Source organism: Athene cunicularia (genome assembly GCF_003259725.1).
Source record: "Athene cunicularia isolate RWA chromosome 2 unlocalized genomic scaffold, athCun1 chr2_part1, whole genome shotgun sequence".
In the NCBI taxonomy this organism is placed as follows: domain Eukaryota; kingdom Metazoa; phylum Chordata; class Aves; order Strigiformes; family Strigidae; genus Athene; species Athene cunicularia.
In genome coordinates, this window is record NW_020799095.1 from 26,902,858 (window position 1) to 26,928,022 (window position 25,165).

At 40.4% G+C, this 25,165-nt stretch overlaps 1 protein-coding gene across 4 annotated transcripts in view; it reads right to left on the bottom strand.

Annotated features, from left to right (window-relative positions):
• Positions 1-266: 266 nt before the first annotated feature.
• The window catches only part of LOC113476491 (probable acyl-CoA dehydrogenase 6), a 75,631-nt gene continuing 50,732 nt past the window's right edge, over positions 267-25,165 (bottom strand). For all 4 annotated transcript variants that reach the window (XM_026842145.1, XM_026842146.1, XM_026842148.1 and 1 more), the window contains 5 exons: positions 20,681-20,848; positions 13,844-14,017; positions 7,974-8,135; positions 7,670-7,820; positions 267-477 (listed from right to left, as the gene is read on the bottom strand). In XM_026842145.1, coding sequence (XP_026697946.1) covers positions 381-477; positions 7,670-7,820; positions 7,974-8,135; positions 13,844-14,017; positions 20,681-20,848 — 752 coding nt within the window. In that variant the 3' untranslated portion in view covers positions 267-380. The remainder of the gene's footprint in view (positions 478-7,669; positions 7,821-7,973; positions 8,136-13,843; positions 14,018-20,680; positions 20,849-25,165) is intronic.

A 25,165-nucleotide genomic window follows, 5' to 3' on the forward strand; every position in this document is an offset into this window, starting at 1 on the left:
AAGTTACACTGAAATTAGGTTAGGCTACTAGTGAATCATAGCTATATCCATAGGGAAGTTATATTTCTTAATTGGTGGCTTAGATGCTCCAAAATGTAGATCCACCTTGATTAAAGAAGACATTTTTTCTGAAGTGTTAAGTGTGGAATCACTAGACCCCTGAGAAAAAAAAGTAGTTGCAGGAGGCCATATGCTTTCAGACTGCTTTGTATCAACAGAAATGTGATATTGGAGAACACGTGGAATGATTATGGTCAAAGAAAATTATTTTTATGTTTTCTACTTACTTTACCTTTAAAACATGTACTGGATGTTACCTTCAGCATGCAGTAAAAGTCATGCTCTTCCTTGCTTAATTTTCAAGCAAGAGTGGACGTGTGTCACTGTTGCTTGCTTGGAAGTGTTTCCATGTATTTGCATATGATGGAAAGCATGATTTCATCTGTACCACCTCCTATTGACACTAATCTCAAGTCTCTGTAGGAATATAAAGAGGAGATTTAAACATTTACATCCTGTACTGATGGAACAATATAGAACTACATACCCATTTATTCTATGCATTTACTCTAGAGCTGCTTTTATTACATTGAAGCCCCTTATTTACAGAAGTGTATTAATGCTGTGGACAGATGTTTTGTCAGCAGTGTAAATACCCTTTTGCATACAGGGATGTTGCTAATTCAAAATCAAAAGGCTTAAAATATGATTTGGCACGTCCAATTTTCAGATTGTTCCAAAAAAATAGCCTTAACTTGGCATAACACTATTTTCATCTTGGAGTAAGTTAAAACCTCTCCTAGCATGCAACTGCTCCTGCTTAAGCCCAGCCAGGCCTCCTGCAGCTGAACTCCATACGAACTTCTGTTTAGGTCTTACCACATAAAGCATCACAGGCTCTTCCCAGGTTTCCTGCTGGACTGCCTGCTCAGAGTACCTACACACTACATACTAATGCCAGTTGTCTGCAGAACACCTCATCCACTGCCTCCTCCTGCTGAGATGGTCTGCAGCACTTCCCACAACATCCCTGCTGTTCCTTTGCCAAAGCTGTAGGTGCCTAAGCCTGCAGTTGAATTTTAGGAGGGGAGGGAACTTTTGGAGGGCCAGCAGCAAAAGTGTTGCAGCACTTTGCTTAACTGTGTGTAAAAAGTCAATCAGTACATGAGGCATTGGAGAACTGCACAGAGAAGGTAAAATTTTCATTCCGGTTTTTTAACCAACAAGCATGCTGGTCTCCCTAATGGCTATGTGAGATCTGGCATAATCTGTACGAGTATTATATAGTAGCAATATAGTATGGTATTAGTATTCTAGGAAATTACAGTATTACATAGTATATAAAGCTTCCCTGCTTTAAAAAAATAAATGGCTGCTCTAAGCTTATTTACTTTTGCTTTGATATTTCTAATCACACTCATTTAAAAATTGACATTAATATCACTGAGTCATCCCTAACAGTATTGCTTAAGTTCCCTGTGCTAGCCAGACTGTGAACTACAGCAGCCTTAAGCAATTTTCTTCACAAATCTCTCTTCTTTGGAGAGAATAAAAAAATCCCCAAACACTGAAACAGTTCTGCTAAACTACCTCTACTTAATTAAATCACCTGAAGATTCCCCACCTTCCTATAGGTCTTGGTGAAGGCAACAGAGCTGGAACAATGCTAGGGTACTTGTTTTTCATACTGCTGTGCTGTCTGCTTTTTCAAGCTGCAGAAAGCCCTTGCCAGGGTTTAGCACCTTGCATCTTCAGAGAACTGTAGCAATAGTAAGTAATTAATCCTCAGAACTCCTCTGTGATGCTGATAAAAATTCATTTGCAGCAGGAGTCCTGGACGCACGTGGCTCATTTATATGAAGTTATAAATAGGCAGTGGTTTGGTGGTGACAGACATGTCAAGTTATCACATATAAATACATGTTTTAAAAAAGCAAACCACATTTCACGTGTGTATGTGTGTGTGTGTATGTATATGTATATGTATGTGTCTTTACAAAATTATCGGTGATTATATTTTTGTCTGTGGGTGAGATAAGGAATATTTCCTCTAAAATCTACAGGAAAGTGACTAATGCTGATCTCTTCCCTGAGGAGACAGGACAGAAGGTTTCACCTAGTTTAGAAGGGTTGAGATGACAAAGGGCTCAAATTATTTTAATCTAGCAGCCCTCTTCTTGGAAAGAGACTTGCTTTCAGCATAAGAAAACAAAACCACAGGACTAACTATCCTGCCATGAACTCTGCGAGGAAGTTGGGGAATATGACAAAGTGAGCTTGTGTAGCAGCTATTTATTGTAAGTTTATGGTCTGATAGTTTGTATATACCAATAATGCATTATTGATACAGCATATAAATAATTTATATAAATATTATAATTTTATTGCCTTAGGTAGGCTACCCCTGGAATGCTTTGATCTGGCACACAACACTTTCTGATTTCTCCATTGCCTTGTTGCTGCCCCCATGACAGAACAGCACGTCCTGCACTACCTGCAGCCCTGCTGATCTGAGCACCAACCCGTGACAGCTTCACCCTGACCAAGGACAGTGAGGCACCAGCCTGCAACACGCCATACAGTTATGTAAAGGTGTCATTTTGAGGGAGCAAACCTCTAGCTGCTTGTTGAATGCTGTTTTCCTTAGAGATAGGGAGTTTCCCTGAGGAAAGAGAGAAATCCTGACCATTGTGTTCTGCCCCCCTAAAACACTCCCAGCAAAGAGTTTTCTCTCAGGAATGAAACATCTACTGCAGATGGTAAGACTTATTCCACTCAACCAAATCAAGAGATGTAAATGTTAAAAAACAATCCACTTTGACAGATTTAAAAAAGAAAAATTTCTTCAATGCTGAGTTAAAAAACTGTACTTATGAGGGAGGGTGGGAAGGGCTTCCCACCCATCCAACTCAATCAAGATTATCAATAATTTCTAGTTAGGCAGCAAAAGGAACAAAAAGGACCCTCCATGTCATCAAATCAAGTTTCCATCTCCATAGGTCCCATGTCATATAAACTTCTTCAGAAATTTATCAAGCATTGCTTTAAGGAGAAAAAACAAGCTCCCTTTAACAAAATTGTTCAAATGATTAGGAACCCTCTAATTTACAGCCTGGATGTGTTCCTGAGTAGTATAATCCTGCATAGTCCTTTAGTTTAACATTCCTCTTTTGGCTGGTGTTGATCCCTCTGTATCCAGAGCACCATTCAGCCCTTGTTTCACACAAGCCAAGCCGTGTCCATCACCCTACCTGTAAACTTTTGGTCCCATTTATCCTGACAATCCGGTCTGGTCCTTGCTTCAGTCTGAGCTCTCTCTTGTGTGTGATTTCACTAGCCATGAAGTAGGGACAAGTACTTATCTCAGTGTAAGGAAAGCTTTTGACCTTGTAACGTGTTATATGGGTGCTAAGGCCACAGCTGATGGCACACCAGATCTGCTTCTAGCCTCAAGCTCATAAAATGTGATGGTGTTTGCAGTTGTGCATCCCACTGCCATTTACTACCTGCAGCCAAGGAGTCGTACCTGCTCAGGGAGCCGATCTACACTGCATTTTCCTCTTGAAAGCCGTATGGCATTGGCATCTAAAAAACCCCTTTCTGTTCATAGACACCCTGAAAGGAGTCTGCTGTGCTATCTATCTTCATATAACTTTAAAGTCCTGAGAAAATAAACAGTCATTTTTCTTTCCCTTTTCTGGCAGTGAACAGTGCTAGTCAGATGTGGGGAAGAAAGCAAGTTTTCGTGACCCCAGTTCTGGTTTTCCCTAGCAGCCTGGCTTCATGGCAGGAGCCCCTCAGAGATGCTGCTCCCTTCTTCCTTGGTTAGGAGGTCATTTATGTGGCTCAGAGCATCACTGCTTCATAGAAGGCCATTTACATGCTGCTTTCAGCACAAATTGCACTTGATTACAAAACATTTACCCTTTTTTCTCACAATTACTATTTTAAAGTTGTATTACTGGCAAGATTTTTCTCCACAAAATATATTAATGTAGACTCAAGTTTAATATTTTGTGACTTCTTCCATCTTCAGACTCGGCTAGATTGCTTATAGGCTGTCCAAATTCAGCAGCATCTAAAGAAGACTTTGATCCAGAGGGAGAGTTTGAGGTGATACCCCACAGCACAGCAGGACAATGGCTGTGCCTGCCAGTTCACGTGGTCTTGCCCATTTCCCCTAAGGGGCATTCTGAAGGGACAGCTGAGCAGGAAGGGGCATCACCTTGGCCTGCTCTGGAGTGTAGATCTGCTTTAAAGTCACCACTGTACAGTTATCTACTTCAATTTGCTGTATTAGAGCTAGATGTCCTGTGCTTTATCTCCTAAATTCCCTCTCAAGATACTTATAAAAGTCAGCCAAAGTGGTAGACAGGCATCTGTCTTGACACCTCTGCAGAAAAAGGTTGAAACTACAGATTTGTTTTCACAGATGACTGATGAATCGTTATTAAGTCTTGTCTCAACAGTTAGCTACTGACTTCAGAGCAAATTGGTTTTGTCAGCAGAAATTGATAGGTTTTGTTTCATTTGGTACAACCATAAATTGTGATAATGACAAAGACTGATTAAAAAAAGAATCAACTGTCTAGACTCATTCTAGTTTAGACATGCTTTGTAAAGAATTAAAGAATATAAAAAATGAAATGAATGAAACAATATTTCAACTGACTTTTTAAACGTGAAAAATAAAAAAAATAATTTAGAAGGAAATGCATTACTTATTAAAAAAAAATCCACTTAAAACTATATAGAAGTTTGATTTTTAACTATCCTGAATTACAAATAAAACTTCATATTGCAATACCTAGGTGACAGTTGAGGGAGAAAAAGAAATCTGTTTTTCTTCTGCAGTCACATGCATCTGCAATGCTGTTTGCACTTTATCTATTTCACATGAGTAGTCGATATTTTTCACTGCCACTTTCTCGAGTCTTTCACAATGCAGCAAGTAAAGAAATGATACAGCATTCTCCTCACCATACCCCCACAAGACTAAAGCTTGTAAGAACTAGCAGCAGTTAGACAGTGTTTAGTACTTAGAAACAATCTTAATTTAAAAAAAATCCAACAAACTTTTTTAAGAAGGCCAGACAAGCTCTTCCTATAACAACTGAAGTGTGCATAATCACTATTAAAATACATAGAGCACTACCTGAAATTTTTTAAAACTCATGTTTTGAAGTCTGTAAAATTGCAATATACTCTCTACAAAAAGTTTTCCTCTCTCTGATCTCTCACAGCCTCAGGTTTTCATATAGGTTGTGGGTTTGTTCAATGATTGATTTTTCCTAAGTCATGATGTCTTTGAGGCATTTCATACAGGTGAGAGAAAAATAAACACAATTCCAGTCTGGCAGTCTCCTCCAGAATCCCCCAAGTAGGGTAAAGTCTGGAAAGTCTACTCTTACTGGGTTTTTTTATATTGTCTTGTATTTTTTCATTAAACCCTTTGGGCTCAAAAGTTTTTTTCAAACCCATTCTCCTCAGAATCCCTACAACAGAAAATGAGACATTTACGTATATAAAATCAGGCAGTAAAGGCACCTACGTGGCAAAACAGCTATCTTTACGCCTTCTAGAGAATAGTGCACTTCAGAAAAGTCAGTTGTTGTTCAAAGTTTAAAACACTAATGATTAAAATGACAGATATGAACAAAGTCATGTGGCAGACAGTTTTGTGCCGGGCCTGTTTATTATCTCCCCACCAACATTAACAACTAAAATTCAAAGACTTCATGCACTAACCGTGCATTGTGCTGTGTGCTCTTTTGAGGAGTAACAGCCTGACGTGTCAAAGATTAACATTTCCTTGGAAACTTGGTAAGGATTATTCTACAAAAATCTGTACATTATGACTAGATGTCATGCTGTGCGGTTATGCTCTTTGCTACTTGACAAATATCACAGTGACGTGAATGGTTACTCAGACAGCTGTACAAAAACAACGGCTTTAGGAAAGTTACGGCTTTGCTTATCGTTACAGATTAAAAAAAGTCTGACTTGAACCTGTAATTGTTTATTTAGATAATACTCTACTTCTCTCTTCTTCTCCCTTTCTGGAGCTTATGGTTACTCAGTGATGGAATTAGTTGATTCATAGAATATTTTAGAGTATAGATACCACGCCACCTTTAGCCCCATCTACAACAGTGTGTTTTAGAGTCAGAACGATATGTTTCTTCAGCCAGCTGACACAGTTTATACAAATAGGAAATACTCTGAATTTCTCAGGAAAAATGTGACTGTGCTGGTGTACTTAGAAACCACTCACATTTACACAGAAAAGCCCTGCCCACAGTTAGCAATAATATACTGGGTTAGGAAATCTAAAGACTTATAAAGCTATATAAAAGCACATATATACGTTAACCTGTACACATTACTACTTTGACAGTAAGCACTTCAAGACAAGGATTCGTTTTATCCAGAGTGCCTACTGCAGTAGCTTTTAATATGTGCATCACCAGGGACCATTAGCTGCTAATAAAGAGGCTGTGAAAAAAGTAACTAAGAAAACCCCACATATTGATAGCTGGCTTAAAACCGCCACCATACAGCAGTCTGTACCTTCACCAGAAAATGTCAGGAATCCACAAGTTAAAAAAGGTTGAGAACCAGTCTGATTTACCACAATGACATTATTGGTCATAAAACGCTATTAAAAACAGAAAAAGTAATTCAACCTACCAAAAAGAAACAAGTATTTTACAGATTTTTTTTTTTTTTTTGAAGTGTTCGACTCTCAGTTTACACACATACATTTATGAAAACATGTAACTAACAGAACCACTAGCTGATTCTGCTAACCATTGATTAGGTATTGTATATATACGGGCTGAACTGAAATCCACTCCTGCAAGAAAATGCAAATTCCATTTTGGTCCTTCTACAGAATATAAGACAACTGGGCCAGGATTTTCCTAACAGTTGCCAAGAAACCTGTTTGCTTAGAGATAATTTTGCTCTAAGATATATGGTAAAATCTGAAGGGATTTTAATTAGTTTGCAGAAAGGCCTGTGTACCCTTTTAATGATCTAACAACTAGCTGGAAGCAGCTGCATCTCTCATATGTCTCACACAGTATCTGGTGTGACTAATCAGGTGGAGACTGCTACCAGAAAAGACTATTGCAGGAGCCTAATGGTGAACTCCAGTTTCATACATAGATTTGGGGAAAAAGATAAAGCTGATTTGCATTGGTCTTGGAAGAAAGCTTCCGTTTCGGTTTAGTTCTGTTCTTGTAATCAAGATTACAAGCAAACAAAGAGCAAAGAGAAAAAAATATCACTTGGTAGGCTTCCCCTTTTTTTTCCTTGTCCTGGCAGGTACCAGTGGACCATCAGGGAGACATGGAGTTTACTTCTTTCACCTGACATTCAAGCTAACCTGTGGGTAGTTCAAACTACTCAGTTGTAGCACAAGATTTGACAAAGGAACAGTCAGTCAGTCTACATCCTGACACTTCCACATGTCACCCCAAAGTCAAGAGGACTGTGGATGTCCTTGCATCCACAAGGTACATCAGTGACATGCCATTCAGTGGAACAATACCATTCACACCAGCTAGCAGCTGCTGCGTTTTTAATTGGGTGATCCTTTAGTGGGGCATTTAAGAGACCAAACTTCAGTAAAGCCATTTCCTACTTTCACCACTCGCTTGCTTACCTGTAAAACCTGCTCACCAAAACCTCGCTGGTGAATCCCATTCCCCCCCAAAACTGGAGACAGCTGTCAGTCACTTCACGGGCCAGACGACCTGCCTTTAGCTTAGTCATGGAAGCAAATTTTGTCACATCGTTGCCTTCCACATAGAGAGCTAAAAAAATAAATTAAAAAAAGCAGATACACACACACAGAGTCACTGATCACAGCCTGCCTCTCTGGCAAGCACCTCCCCATATTCCTTTAGCCTGACAATGTTCTTTGCACAAAGAGAAGCACATCTGGGAAGGCAGATGTGGGAGCTCACCAACAGTGCGGTACAGCAGCGCGCGAAGGAGCTCCACTTCGGTTGCCAGCTCAGCCAGACGGAAGTGCACGGCTTGATTGTGCAAGACAGACTGGTCAAACACTTTCCGTTGGCGAGTGTAGTCAATAGTTTCTTGTATTATTGTTTCCAGAGATGTCAGGACTTAAACAAGGAAAGCACAGAACAAGACATCATTTTAGCCAAATCTGTTGTTTTTGTTGAAAAAGATGGTTTTTTTTCACATTGTACAAACTATATAATAGGTTTTCTAAAGTGAATTATTCCATACGCTCAGTTTGGGGTGCAGTTTCAATTCTAAAAGAAGTCTGGTGTTTCCTTGTACCTTGAAGACCTCTTTATCCCTATTTCACCCAAGCCCCAAACTGCCAGAACTTGGAGGAGAATGAAGGGGCAGGAGAAGGAGGGGAGGCAAATCATAAAGAGCCATATGTAAACTTTGTCCCTAGTGCCTCATTTGGGGCCCTAGCAAAAGCCTGTGGCAACTCTTGCTTTCCATGATACCTGTGTCCTGAAGGTCTGTTACAATCCCAAAAGAAAATCTGAAGGCAGACAGTGTGCTCACTGAGGAATGCTGTAGAAATGTAAATTGAAGGAAGCTTTCAGGGGGGAGGAAGAAACCTATTCAGAGATCAAGGAAGAGGAACAGACTGCTTACTACATCTGCATTCTGTGATTGGAACCCAGTATAGAAAGGAAGGGAAAAACATTAAGCCTCACAGCCACTTTTAGTAAATGCTAAACAGTGCTTCTAACAGAAACAAAATCAGATTAGGATACTGATAGAAGATAGGTGAGAGAGGTGGCAGACACTGCTTTAAAGCAAGAGAATTAGTTCTCTGCTACTTTTTGAGCAATCTCAGAGACACCTTGTTTTAAAGAAGAACAGGGAAATGTTTCTTTTCCAAGGCAATCCAGTGGTGAAGGGCTAGGCTATCAGTATTCTGCAGCTTAGCTAAGCTAACAGCAGGTGCTGAATTTGTGGAGAATTTTGTTTGGCATATGTGGACCCATGTCGCTGTGGCAAGCAGTAGGGAGAGTGAGAGAGTTCACAAGTCCATCTGTATGAGAAGGGTCACATCTTCTCTCTTCAAAATATGCATATCTACATCTATTTATATTTAGAATCTAAACCACAAAACTCTGAATCTGAAATGCAAAATATAACCAAGCCCTGGACTACTACAAAATCTCTTTTCACACCTACCAGTTACTCATGTGACAGTTCCTTTACAGGAGCTTGGTGTGCTTTCATATTCCTTTTTGTGTCACTTTCAAGATGACCTCTATTTAACCTTCATCCCTATACTGCTCTCATATGCAGGCTCTGCATCCCACCAACTGCCCCCTGCCATGACTGTTCACCAGCTCTTCCACAGAGCGTTATTTTTCACATGCTGTCCCCACATTCTGTAAGGTCATCACCTTTTCTCATTCCTTATTTTCCCCTCCTTTCTCAAACAACTAGCCTCAATGCTTATTTTTCAAAAGGGCATATACAATAATGTCCTCGTTTCTTCTGTGTTAATAAGTATGCTGCCACCCTAATGCTGGTTTTCTGGACAGGAAAATAAATTGCTGTTTTCAGGGACATCTCTTGTACACAGGAAGATCCCTGTTCTTTCAGAGGCCCATGTAACCTGACACTATAGCATGTGTAATGCTAACAGCTTTTTCACCTGTATGTCTCCTGTCTGCAGCTTGAGAGATGCTAAAAAGCAAGAAACAAGTGTCTAGGCATGTCTCATCCTTTGCCGACTGAGTTGCTGGGAGGAAAACTAAACAGTGCATGCCAGTACTAGGAGAGCAGAAAGGAGTTGGGAGGGATAAGGACAAGGGGCTAGTCTTGTGTTGGTCTGTCAGAGCAAGGTGCTCCAGCACAGCTTGTATGGTTCCCAGCATCCAGCACCAGGGAAAGAAGAGATGGGACACAGCAGAGAGGAGGCAAGGAGCAGGACCAAGTGGGAAGGAACAGAACGGCACTTATTCAGGTCCTGCTTGCAAAAGGGCTGAAGATCTTAAAAGGGTTTTGGCCCATCTCTGCTCAGGCTGTCACCACACATCAGGGCTGTGAGTGGGGGTCCTGAGAAAGCTGCTCTCACAGTGTCCACCTCTCTGCTTCACTGTCTCCTTCCTGCCCCAGCTGATCCATCCTTCTGTTTCCTTAGCCACCATCACAGCCCTTCTGCTTATTCCTGGAACTGCTGTTTGTACACAGAAAGAGAAAATCTTCTCAGGACTGTTCTGGGCTGCATCGAAAGAAGCATGGCTGGCAGGCTGAGGGAGGTGATTCTCCCCCTCTGCTCTGGTGAGACTCCACCTGGAGTACTGCATCCAGCTCTGGAGCCCACAGTACAAAAAAGACATTGACCTGCTGGAGCAGGTACAGAAGAGGGCCACAGAAATGGTCAGAGGGCTAGAACACCTCTCCTCTGAAGAAAGGATGAGAGAGTTCTTCAGCCTGGAGAAGAGAAGGCTCCAGAAAGACTTTGTTGAGGCCCTTCAATACTTAAAGGGGGCTTATGAGAAAGATGGAGAGAGACTTTTTACAAGAGCCTGTAGCGAAAGGACAAGGGGCACAGGTTTTAAACTGAAAAAGGGTAGATTTAGATTGAACATAAGGAAGAATGTTTTGGGGTTGGAACTTGATGATCTTTAAGGTCCTTTCCAACTCAAACCATTCTGTGATGCTATGACTACAGGTAATCAGAGCTATGAGCATGGCGAAGCTTAGCTGTCCAGCAAACAGCCACAAAATGCAGCATGTCTTGTACAACATAATAGCACACAATACTTTGCCAGTCACAGAAGTACAGGGAAATGCTGCTCTTAACAGTGAAATTAATTTTCCCTCTGAACTTTATTTTTCCTCTGGTATATTTGTTTCCTCTTTTGTCATACAATGTTCTCCACATCCTCGGACAAACGGCCCCAGAGGTTTCAGCTGACGGCACATGCAGGAAATGTAACTCTAGGGCAGCCTAAGGAACATATGGTCTACCTCACAGCCAAGAATTGTGAAAGCACTTGAAGTGACCAGATGCAGAATAATCTTCTCCTTGCACCTCCATGCAACTTACATTTTTCCACTTGAAAGTTCTATTCACTGTAAACACACTTTGCCTTGCTATGTCTCCTCTCAAAACAAAAGGAAATTAATGTAGTTTTCTTAGGTTGTGGCTGATCACTCTCTAGTGAGATATACAGTGAACTCCAAGCTGAGCAATCTGTCTCCTAAGGATGTGCGTTGCCCATGCAAAAGGATCTGTCATCCTGATTACCGGTCATGACTCAATGGTGCTCATAAAACTGAGACTACAGATAGAAGTCATTAGAAAAGTGTCATTCCGCTCTCTCACATACATTGAACTCCCTCTTTGCCTCTAAGTTAAGCAATTCACAAAAAATATGGTTGCCTTAGCAACATTCTTTTCCCATGATCAGTGCAACAGGTCCACAAATGGACTGTGTGTACGGCGTGTCACAACATGGGTGAGATATGTAGCAGCTCTTCTCTTTCAATGAAGCAAGAAACAGAGTGACTTTTACCAATGCCTTTGATAACATGTCACTCAGAAGAAAAGACCACACCTGTGACCAAATTTTGCAATTCCTGGAAATTAGTTTTCTATTTATGTTTTAAATCTGACTGAAAATTCCTTTAAAAAAACCCCATGAAGGTGAGGCAGGAAGGAAACTCATTCTGAAATCTGGCCACAAGGAAGATAATAAATAAACAAAGAGAAGGCTGGAGCACGTGATATTTGTTAATAAATAAAAAACAAAACCAAAGTCTCCAAACATCAACAAAACAAAACAATGCCCAAAAAGAAAAGAATGGCAGTCAACTGCCTCTTCCAAGTTTTAGGAAGCAGTGAAAGTGAGAATGCAAGGACTGGTCCCTAAAGTGTTTAAAAGCAAACTGATGATTTTCAATGTCACATGAATAGTCATGAACTGAGAAGGAACAGTAATGTCCTTCTGAGGTCCAGAAGTGAGGTCTAGAATTACACATGCAGACCTAATCACAAAACTACTGAAGGCATGTGTGTAGTTTTGCACATCTGAGCCTTCAGCAAAACACTCGTGTTTCAACATACGTAAGACCATTTGCAGGACTGGAAGTTAACAGCTAGATGTCGTGGTGTAGCAAACTGCATCCATCAAGCACCTGGCTCCCTTCTGAACATCAGTTACTCTTTTCTTTTGTTTATCACAACTGGTTACCTCTGAAGTTTGCAACTTGGCCCAAACCATGGGTCTTGTCCCAGCTCCCAGGGCTTCCATGCATTTTATATCAGATAGTGGATAAAAGCAAAACCAGGGGCCCCAGCAAGGTATAACATATGCCACTGTGCTGCAGGAGGCAGCTCCCTCTCCCTTGGTGACCTCCAAGGCTCTTCCTCCCTGATGGCCCCTGCCTGGCCACGGTGGGGGGAGTGAAGGTGCCCTTCCCAATCTGCTCATCCAGGGCGAGGGTTTGCCTGCTCCCGCTGTGTTGACCTGGGCAACAAGAAGAATTGAAACCTGGTGTCCCACTTCCTGGCAGAGCACGGTGACTGCCAGGCAGTTGTGCAAGGCTGGACTGTACCAAGCTGCCAGTGGTTTTAACAGGAGTGATCTAACCTGTCAGGCTTTGTGTTTTGATGCTGTCAGTGCGCGTCACTTTTGCCTGGGGCATGAGTAATGCCTGGGCTACTCTGCTGCCTGGGAAGTATCACTGCAACCCAGTTTCTCAATGTTTAATTTAGATTTCAAACTGAGCATAAAAATGCACAGTGCACATCCTTGCAGTCTGTGTACACCTCAGTTAAAGCAGGACCAGTAGTAGGACCATGTCTCCTCCTTGCCTGAGTCTGCAGTGGCAAATTTAATCTTGCAAATTTAATCTGTTCTTTGCTAAAACTGCTCACATTTACTATTTATCTCTGGCTGAACTAAGAATTTTGCCCCAACCCAAAGATTTTTTAAAGCATCTGAACTCCAGAATATTTGGTCTGTGATCAACCCACAACAGGGAGTGATTTTTATTTGGTCACTGAATCAGAAAATCGCTTCTTAAGAGTTCCCGATCCCCTAGCCACACACAGACAGTAAGAGACAGGGTATGCACTGAAGCACGAATGTGGTAAGATTATTTATGCAACCCTAAAATTTAAAAAAGAGCAATCTTCTTACAGTGAACCACATTATATTTAAGTTGAAGAAGCAAACACTGTGGGGTGGGGGGAAAGGCTGGGAGGCTGAAAATCCAGACTTTTGGTTACCTGGAATATCCATAATCCCTGTAACTCAAATATGCGGATTCGAGTATGGCCTGAGTTCAGAGTGACAAGAACTGTGTGACAGCATAACTTCAGGGAAGGGAATTCAGTGCTGTACCACTTATGTCCAAAGTGTACAGAGGTAAAACAGATCTGCAAAACAAAGCTCTTGCATCCTGTAAGAGCCACTACTTACACAGCCACTAAGTTAATTTTCTAAAATCTAGGATAAACATCATAGTTGACTACTACAGGAAAAGTCACTGTCCTTCTACTTCATGCCAGTATTTTGATAGCCTTTGTACTGTATGTGTAGCAGACATAACATGATACTGTATTTTCTTATCAGCGGAAAAGCACCAAGAAAAAGAAACAAGGCAAAACCAGCCTCTGTGATGCCTCACAAAATAGTTTCTATTTCAAGTTTTCCTACAGAAAGGGAAGGTTGTCTGTATCCAGACTCTGACAGATTTCAAAACAGTTCGTAAGAGGTTATTGCAATTTACAATAAAAGGAAAGTGCTGTTAGTCACGCGAAGGGTGACCCTTATGTCCCTGCCCAGCCCCAGAAGCACAAATGATGACTTACCAGTGGCTGCTCCCCACAGCCGCTCTTCTTGGAATTGCAACATCTGATATGTAAAACCCTTTCCTTCCTCACCGATGAGGTTTTTGCTGGGGACCCTTACGTCTTCAAAAAAGATCTGAGCTGTGTCCGATGACCTCATGCCTAGTTTGTCTATCTTTTTAGCAACGTGAATGCCTGAAGAAAAAGAGGTATTAGAAAGGCCACAAAAAATAGAAGCACTACGTACAAGTACAGCATTTTAAGAAAGCAAAGTTTGCAGATGTGAAAGTATGTGCCAAGATTACAGTGAAACCTGCCTTTAGGAAAAACATAATCATACTGTGGAATTTAAGAGTAAAAGGGTTCATATCCTATTTTTAAGAGTTTTTCCATTTTATTTAACTAGCAAATCAGAAACTGCAATTGTAAAGGTCCCGCTTTTCATTATGTCCCCAAATAATAATTGTGTACTAGTAGTAATAATTTTGCTTCACACATCTTGAAATAATGCAATATTTGTTTGCTTACATTTCATTTTTAGTGCAATAAAATAAAATGCTGGAATTCAATTTAGCGGTATTTGATGAGTTCCTGCACTGCTGTGAAACAGTAGAGAAATATTTAATAATGACAAAAACAAAGCTATGTTTTAAGCTGCAACTAGGGAATTTCTCCTCCTAGAAATCCTCTTCCTTCCCTCTCTTCCACACTTATCCTCCCCTGATTTTTCCTGGTACGTGTAGAAGACAGAGTTTATAAGCACACCACACCGCTTCTTCCTAATAATAAAAAGACTCAAATTTGTAACTGCTACAAACATCCAACAATTCCATATCAACTCCAAATTTTATTAAAACTATGTATGTGAGGCCACACCTTGAGTATTGTGTCCAGTTTTGGGAACCTCAATACAAGAGAGATATCGAAGTGCTGGAGTGAGGGCAATGAAGCTGGTGAAGAGCCTGGAGAACAGATCCTATGAGGAGCAACTGAAGAAGCTGCGACTGTTTAGTTTGAGAAGGCTGAGGGCAGACCTCATCACTCTCTACAACTACCTGAAAGGACATTGTAGAGAGGTTGGTGCTGGTCTCTTCTCACCAGTGTTTAGCAATAGAACAAGAGTAAATGGCTTTAAACTCCAACAGGGGAGGTTTAGACTGGACATTAGGAAATTTTTTTTTCACAGAAAAGAGTAGTCAGACAGTGGAATAGGCTGCCCAGGGAGGTGGTGGAGTCACCATTTTAAGGGTCATTTGGATGAGATGTTGGGGGATATGGTGTAGGGGAGAACTTTGTAGAATAGGGCTGATGGTTGGACTTGATGATCCCAAGGGTCTCTTCCAACCTGAATGACTCTGTGATTCTGTATTTTATGATGGCCTACAAAATACTGTTTTGTTCATAATGATCACAGTTCATTCCTCTGAGTTTTCACATGGGCATGCTTGTGAAGAGGGTTTGCTTCCCCACAGACCTCCCTACACAGCACTGACTCGGACCCCATGTTCAATGGGTTGTTGGAGATGAACCCAGTTCCTTCAGGTTTCACCACATAAGACTTGAACTACCAAGTCACACCAGGTAGATCTCCTTCCTGTTCATTTTTTTCCATCTACAAGTTCTTTCTTGCTTTTGTTCAGATGCAAGCATGGCTTCCCACTGTGCCATGAGAATTTAACAGACATCCACTGATTTTTTTGTGGCAACTCCATTGGTCTTCAGTTTTTACCTCCTTGTTTTTCTGGGGATAATGCGAATATTCAGGATGGAAGTCAAGAATGTTTCAGAGATAAACTGAAGCCAACAACCAGGTATGAGGATTTGTACAAAACATGCCAATTACATCTGCCAAGTCAATATACCTAGAAAAACAGTCCTCCAAATCAGCATGTATCTCTTTGCAGAAAACCAAACATTTTACTACCCATGTACATGGTATTCTAATCAGTTTTGTGATGAGGAGGTATTCTGGTAATATTTTCCTCTTTATTCTATTGTTTTCTTCAATCCTCTAATACTCTCTACAGCGGCTTAGTAGGAGTTGGTCACCACACAGATTGTTGTGGTCCCTCTCAGTACTTGCCTGTACCTTGCTATACTTCATGTCTTTCAGTGAACATCTCTTTCTGAAGTAATACAGACATCTCAACTTCTACTGACAGGAGGCCTTCAGCCATATGAAAATTACTTTGGTTTTGCAGGCAGAAAAAGTTAGTAGTCATTCCCTCTCTCTGGATGCACTGAATAAGGTTTTGGAAAGTTTCGTCTCTCCACAGGGATGTAATACCAACACTATTTCCAAATGCCAAGACTGCCCTCAGAATCAGGTCCACACAGAATTCCACACCTTCCACTCAAGATTTTTCTCCAACAACCAATCTATAAACAGATTATGTGTTAGTAATGCTTGCTTTGATATGTGTTCAACACAGGAAGAAAATAAGGACAGCTGTATAAAAACTTTTGACTCATGGATTGAAAATTATCCAGCAATTTTCACCCAGTCATACCAAAAAAGCATTTGGGGTTCGTTTCTGTATTAAAATCAGAGCTAAACAAACACATACTGAACCATTTACAGGCCCAAATGATTTCTGGAACATCTTTTGCTGTTGGAATATTACTGGCCAGTTTCTTTGAGATTCTCAGAGATCGTGTCTTCGGTCTACTTCCAGCTGGTTTTATGCAATCACTGCTCCTCATCCATATGAATATGCACTTACTGCTCTTGTTAGTAGTAGTTTACTAAGGACTCTGCTGGAAAAAGTACAACGGCTGCCAGTTCTTTATATTGCTAAATCAATCCTACTGTGCAGTTCCCCAGATCCACACACAAACTACTGAAGAAAGCTTTTACAGGTTTGGTTAGAGGAGCTAAATGTTAATGATTTCTATCTATAATTCTTCCAGACTGGGTTGCGTGTTCAAGTTTCCTGAATCTAGCAGCACCCCCCCGCCCTTGTTGTGCCTTACCAGTTTCACTTGCTCTTGATTAATTCTTGTTTCTCATTCAGGAAGAGGACCAACTGCATCAGCCTCATGTAGTGTACACCCTGTGGCTAGTACACACTTTAGATTTTCTCATTTTTGAAGACAGTGATAAATAATCTTCTCTTTGGCTACAATTTGGGCATCAAAATCTTCCTTTATGTAGTTTAATTATCTTCATTCTCTTCATAAGGGGTACCGTATACTAAAAATTACCAGCAGCAGCAGAAATCATCTGCCCAGATAACTCCTGGAGTTTGTCTGTATTAAATAAATCACAAGCCATCCAATCACACACAGATCTCAATCTAGCAAGGCCAGGTGCCTGACTTACTAAAATCACTCTATCAGCCATTTGTGCTACTTGCACCAATATCATCGAGATGGATTACTGTATCTCTTTCTGGGAAGTTCTTCCCAGGCTTTTTTAATTTTCTCCCACTCCTCCAGACTTCTGACAATCTCTTTTATTTCCTATATTCTATCCTGAGAGAAAGGCAGTCGCTTTCTCCTGACACGATTTAGTGCCATTACAAATGGAAAGAGGCACATTTCCAATTGCAATCCAACAAACATGTTCTTTCCCCTTTTCTGGATGTTGTTCTTTTTATTATCTCCTCCTTGCAATCTACCCTAGCACTGTCTGAGGACTCAGAGGAGAAACCAGCACATAGTTACCAGATTAGGGCTGCAAGTCATTTGTCTATATATCTTACACATAGACATTTTATAACTTGTTAGGTTCTCTTTCATCATATAAGAAATTCAGAGTTTTTTTAAAGACATCATTAGTATGAGGAGTATTCACCTAATTTGGATATCTACTGTGAATCCACACTGTCGTTATCCAAATTCCCTTTATGAGAAATGTATTCAACAGTGTCTGTCAAATCTAGACCATGATTTGCTTCACTCAAGAATAGAACCTGTACACAACTAAGATGAGAAGAAAAAAATCCTACTTAGTATCTTCAATAAACTACTAGTTGTTGAAGTTAATAATTTGCTTTCAGACTTGGAACTTTATTTTTTTTTTTTTTTTTTAAATCACCACATTATACAAGTATGAAACAATTAAGAGTTTTGTGAAAAATGCTGGACTAGTCTCCCATGTCCTTCCAGCTGCTAGCAAGGAATGCGTTACCACTGAGTCAAGGATCCCTTCCTTACCCTGCCATACAGGATGGTGACTACAGCAATTCATCTGACATTACACACTTGTTCTCCATGGCACTTGTTCTTGAGCTTTGACACACAGACATCTACAGACGCTTATAGTGCATCATTTGGTGATGTCCTCTAGACACTTCCTGGACAGTCTTGGTCTGCTGCCCTCCAAGGAGCACAATCTTTGGCAGACAGACATCCTTAGAATGTATCAAAACAGCTGGAGTTTCCTCCTCATATCTGTGTCAAATGGCAGCCTCTTCCCTACTTTTCCTCTTTGTGTCCTTGAAAAATCTCACTTCTGATATGACTCATCCAATGCGCACAATCAACCATCTTAATACTTCATTTCAAAAGGTCACCAATCCTGCTACAGTGACCCTTTTGGAGGTCAGTATCTGTATCACACAGAAGAATGAAAGCACATACATTCTTGTAGGAGTGCAATTTTTGTTTCTAGGAAGATTTCTACACTTCTGGAGATGAGCTTCAGGTGACTCAGGCAATTTTTCTACTCAGAATGTATTTACCACAGGTAAAGAAGGTCTGTGTATCGGCTGTGTGAACTAAACACTCCCCTCCCAAAGCTACAATGACTCACTCACATAGCAAAGTAGCTGAAAACCTCCAAGTCAATTTCTGTACATTTGATCAGCCTCTAACAGTGGGTTGGCTGCTTTGTTGTTTTTGGAGAACTGATCTCAGAGCAACAATACTGAATTTACACTCTGACCCCTTCAAGAAAAATATCACAAGGAGGACTTCATGCAGATGGCTGGTAAGTGCATTTATCTGGAAATTCAGGGAGATTATGGCTCTGAGTTGCATGTTCACTCATCACTATCAACAAGGACAAAGTCAACAACTAGTGAAACATTTCAGGTCCATCTTCTGTTATCTCTCACTCAAAGCCTGTCTTGCATGAGCAGAGGTTGTAGAAACTCAAAACACACTCAGAACTTGCTTAATTCACAAAGGAATTTACTCGCTTGACTAACTCCATACTGAAATTCATTTACAAGTAGCTCTCATCGCCCTCTTTTGCAACACTGGAGACCTGGGTTTTGTTCTCAGTCTGATCCATTAAATGAACATAAGGGCCTTCACTTTACTTGACTGCCATGGTGGTGTCCCTAATGTGTGAAATGCTGATAATGATGTATATTTTTAATGTAAATACTCTTGAATGGCATGAACCAAAATATTTTATATTAGAAAATAAATATATTAATATACGTTTACATATTATTTATAATACATGTTAATATATATCATACATTATATATTAACAAATTAATATATAATGTAATTTTTAAAAAATATTAAAATGAATGACAATCAAAAAAGGTTTAAAAGCTTTTGAACAGGTGTTAATATTGCAAAAGGTCTCTGCCAACACAATATTAACCATATCCTCTCTGAATTATGTCATTTATGCATACGGTACGCTACTGCTGCAAGGTCTGCAGACTACTCAGAACAGCCGTTATGTGAACTGCACCATGGAAATTTGTACCCTTAGATCAGGTTATGTTTCTTCAGTGTCTTCACCCAAATTACTAGTCGTCTTCAAAAACAAATCCCTACTTCTAAGATCTTTGAAGCTTTCACTCCAGCCCACATTTAACTCACAGACTATTTTTGTAATTTAAACTGATAATGATAGTAGCACCCTAGCAAAAAGATCCATTTGCAGAGCACTGCCATGAAGCACTTTGGGTATGCCTGCACTTCTTTTCAGCAAACCCACCAAGTTGGATAGTGGAGGAAGATCTGAACCATCCCCACAATACAATCACAGCACAGCATTGCATGCTTCTAGTAAGCTGGTCAGTAAATCCACCCTAACGGAGTGAGATATTGCCCATGAGCTCCTGGGAGTCACGTATTGGCATGTTGGATAAGATTGTTTGGGGAGGTGTTTCCCAAGTTTGAAATTTCTAAACTCTTTTTTCCTTTTATTTTACATTTGAGAATAACATTTAATATTTTCTGAAGAAATAAGACAGCAAGCTTAAAAATACTTCTCCATTCATTGATAAAGGAGTATATATTCTTCTCAACAGTCCTTCTACAAAACAGGAAAGAGTTTAATGTTATTTGGAAAGGCAGCTTAAGAATATTTTACACACAGTTCATATGTAGCAAAGATCTATGTAAGGAGAGTAATATGTTATTTGTTTTGCAGACTGTTTGCATCTTCATGCTGTTTGGGGACAGAAAACTAAGATAAAAGTTTTGTGGAACTGCTCCAAAACTAAAAGACATTGGATGTCTTTTAACTTAAAAAAAAATGTTGGCTTTATTTTTAACGATTTCTTTGAGGCATTAATTTTGTCCTTGGCATTGACTTGTCTATTCATTCTCAGAGAAGGTTTCGAAATACTCTCAAGAAAATGTATCTGAACAACTTTTATAAATTTATTTTTGGCAAAAAGGACTCTCCATATAAAATTATTTGGGAGTTGCAAGCTGAAGCCTGCAAAATATTTGACTTGCTTCTCGTTTCCTCTTGTCCCCTACTTCTTTGTGGAAGTTTGCAAATGCATTTCAGAACCAACCTTGTGTGACAGTGAAATGCCTAACTTAAAAGAGCATATATGGGTGCAGTCCTTTCTGTCAAATACCCTTCCTTCTTGTATTAAGCATACACAAGAACACCAATAAAATCAAATTAGAGGAGAAAGAGTTCTGTGTTGTTACCAGGTAGATTCATTGGCAGACATATGAGAGATTTATTTTGATGGCGAGGTCCTTCACTGGTGTTTGCCAGCAGGCACATCCAGTCTGCTTGGCACCCGGATGTAGTCCACATCTTACCACCATTTATGACATATTCATCGCCTTTTCTCACAGCTGTTGTCTTGATATCTATTCCAAAACATAGGAAATGAAGGGTTATTCTTGTGAAGGAGGGATAAGCTGGTCTCTGTACGACTGACAGAGTCACTCCCACCTTGCTCTCAGACAGCCATATTTGGTTCTCTCTTCTTACCTGCTACATCCTCTCACCCTTCCAGGCTGCACAAGGCAGACCCATCTGGACAAATCTTGGAAGGCAAGCCAGGGAAACCTGACCACTTTTCTCAGCTCTTCACCCCAGTGGATGAAGGCAAAAAACTTTCCCTAACTAAATTTGGTCATCAAAAACTCAGGCCAGAAACATTTCAGTCTGAGATGATCTATTACACGTTTCTGTTACTGTGCACATTAGTCACTGATGAGGCCATTAATTTCAGAGTCCTGACTTAAACAAACATAAGCCTCAATATCTGTGTATGCATAAAGACATACGTACACGCACTTCCTGCATGTTCTTGGTCAGAATGGCGTAATAAATTCAAAGCTAATAAACTTTCAAAAGGCCAAGTTTAAATGCTAAGAATGTTTGTATGTGAAGGAGTTCTAAGCACCTGCTATTTATATCCCCTGACAAAAAAAAATATCTCGTTTTCATCTGTGAGTGTTCACATCACACTGCAAGCAGCCCTAGCTGCAACAGACAGCTGGAATGAATCATTAGTTATTACATACAGTCGAGCAGAATTTCCAAAGGGTTGGCTTAATTCCCCTGCAATTGAACTTCTTCAACTAAAACCCCATCTGAGGAAGTCTCTCCAACAGGTATCTAACTATAAGCAGGTGATGGTATAACAGAACCCTTCCACACCCCCTGTAAATCTAATGAGACTATGAAGTCCACAAGAGCCCACCTACTGAGGGAGGCAGTGGACTTGGACAGTAGGAGTCAGACACCAAATGTCAGTCAGTTATACCTTCATACACACCCACCTCAGTCTGCACCTGAAAGGCTCTAAACATAAAGCAAAGCAAAACCAAGTATCTGATCTTCATTTACAAGACAAACTGGGACTGAGGTCAGCATGGCTGAAAAGTCTGGTAAATGAAGAAATGGGAAAAATGATGGGAGAAAATTGTATCAGACATAACACACGGGAATATTGGATATAACTATGGCTAAAGGAACTTACAAGCAGATAATAATGAACAAAGTACTAATGTGGATAAATAAAGAGTACTAATGTGGATAAAACCAGTAGTCAATGCCAAATCTGCCAAAACAGTAGACTATGTCAAATCTGTCCAAGGGACTTGATATTAAATCTGTATAATAATGAAGGCCAAAAAAACTGAAGGAACATGAAGTACTGATGCTCAGCATACATGGACACAGACACTGGACAATCATATACACAGAGACTAAATAATAAATGAAGGACACATAAGAGCTGGAATAAGAAATATGACACCATACTGAAATAGTATGAAAAGGATGGGAGCATACACAGAGATTTACATCACACATCCCTTTGCTGTGGAACAGCTACTGAAGAGATTAGATAGAAGTCCCACAGAAGGTCTGCAGAGTAACAATGAGCCCTGTGATGTTATCACAAATGTAAACAGTCCTTGGAAACCTGGCGTCACAGGGGACTAACCACCCAAATACAGATTAAAGAACAAATGCCTTACTAATGGGAATGTTCAAGTACTCCCAGATGTGACGGTTGACAGTTTGCTTCAAACATGTGAGAAACAACTGTTTAAAATCAACTTATGAAGAGTTTATTCTCTTTAAATTTAAAGAACAATGAACAAGTGAATAAGAAAGTTTTATGCTTAAAATACTTTAAAATGGGCTTTGAAAGCCTACTTAACAATTTACTAGAGTTAGGAGGACTCAGCCTCAGGGATATGGCCATGAAGATAATTTGGAATATTTGACTGTAATTATTGTCCCTGATAGAGCATAGCTCTGGGAAAAGGCTACTTCAGTGGGTGCTCCATAACTCATTTTTGGGCAGGTCTACACCACTGTCCCTGTAGTGCCTATAACTCAACAACTTACAGAGCATGCTGTGAGGACCCCTTCTAGGAAAGGCCACAAGGCGTCATCGAAAGGCATATGATACAGCTAATGACATATAAGCAACCAGGAGCGGTCACCTTTCAAATAACAATGTACTTGAGCCTCAAGTTTTCTTCTCCACTGTGCTATTGATTCCAGCCATGCATCTAAATAGATCTGACAAAAGCCAAGGTTGGCTTCAACTTTTAAGGTCATTAATACGATCAAAGATAGCCAGAGCATATCCTTAAAGAAAAAATAAAGACTGCATATCTGGAATTTACATCATCAGTACAGGAAAAAAAAACCCAAACTTGCATGAAACAGTTTCAAGTCTAACTGACTGAATAATCACTTCAAAACCCAGGAGATGGCCTACAGGAAAGGAAAGAGATTAATCATCAAAGTAAGCTACAGTTTGGAGGTCAGAAGGTAAGAACTACCACAGGACAAATTAAGTTAAATCTTGCACATGAAAACCAACAAAATCGAAGAAGATTGAGGTGGCAAACAAAAATGTTGCAGCCACAGAAAGGAAAAAATGTGAAAAAACGTGAGGATATATAGGACGCCTCAAAACAAAAGCAATATTTCATCTGAGATTATAAAAAGATTCACAATATAGCTGACAAAGCAAGACATCTACAGGAAGGATTGTATAGAAATTAAAATTAGTGAAAACAAAGGTTGTTGGTTTTGGCAATCTGCCCAGCCTCAAAACACATTTGGAATGAAAAAATAATTCAATTTAGTGGTGTTATCTTATTTAAAACTAACCTGATTTGTTTATTACAAAAATGGATTTTCTACAAAAAAGCAGAACAGGTCCTGTTGGACCAAGCAAATAAAATTGATGCTACTAGGTAAATATGAATTAAAACTTTGCAAAGATAAGAATTAGAACAAAAGTGGAAATGTGAGTAAATAACTTGGCAAAGGGGAAATTGCATCAGGTTGCATTAAAAGAGGAAGTGCTGATGTGCAGGGAGGGTACTATTGGATGGAGATCTTCTTTGGATATCAGCCTTTGGACAAAACCTATTAACTATTTCCATTAATGGTCTTTAAAAGAACAGGAATACACTAATCAAATTTGCTGGTGACAAAAAATTGGGAGACATCATCAGCACAGAAAACAGGTATCGCCCAGCAAGAAAGGAATGATCCTGAGTTTTCAAATTCAATATGGCAAGTACAAGTACTTAGGCACAAAGTAATAAATAACTGCTGTATCTTACTATGTTTCAATAGCAAACTGCTAATGAAGATGATCTTCATAGTTAATCACAAGATTCAGAAGCCAGCAAACTGTAACATTACATTATATTACATCACATATTGGAGGGTAATATTTCTATTAGCGTTGGAGAAGTATTTGTGCCATTATAGACACCATGTGCAATTTTGTTTTTTCACTGTCAAAAAGATGACCTAAACGCAGAAAAGCAGAAAGACTGGATTCCACTGTGTTGGGTTTGTGTGTGGTGGGATTTTGGTAGCAGGGGAGGGGCTACAGATGTGGTTCTGTGAGAAGCTTCTCGAAGCTCCCCTGGCTCCAAGTCAGACCCACCTCTGGCCAAGGCCGGGCCAATTAGTGATTGTGGCTGTGCCTCTGTGATATCCTATTTAAGAAGGGGAACCTGAAAGAAGGAGGAGTGAGGGAAAAACCTATGCAAACACTGAGGTCAGTGGAAAAAAGCAAGAGGAGGTGGGTGAGGTGTGCTGGAGCAGAGTGTGCAGGGAGGCAGCCCATGGAGGTCCATGGTGGAGCAGATGCTGACCTGCAGCCCATGGAGGACCTCACACCGGAGCAGGTGACTGCACCCGAAGAAGGCCAGGACTCTGCGGGAAGCCCACACTGGAGCAGTCTGTTGCTGGGAGGACTGCAGCCCACGACAGGGACCCATACTGGAGAAGTTTGTGAAGAGCTGCAGCCTGTGGAAAGGCCTCATGTCAGAGAAGCTTATGGAGGACTGTCTCCCATGGGAGGGACCCCATGCTGGACCAGGAGAAGAGTGTGAGGAGTGCTTTCTGAGGAGGAAGTAGTGGCAGAAACAACAGGTGATGAACTAACTGCAACCCCCATTCCCTGCCCTCCTGCACCACTGGCGGGGTGGAGGTAGAGATATCAGAAGCAAAGCTGAGCCTGGGAAGAAGGGAGGGGTGGGGGAAAGTGTTTTTATGATCAGGTGGTATTTATTACTGTCCTACTCTGATTGGTAAATTAAGTGGTGGTGGTGGTGTGTTCAAATTAAATTGATATTCTTTTTCTTCCTGTAATGAGTCTGTCTTGCTCGTGACCATAATGGGTGAGACAG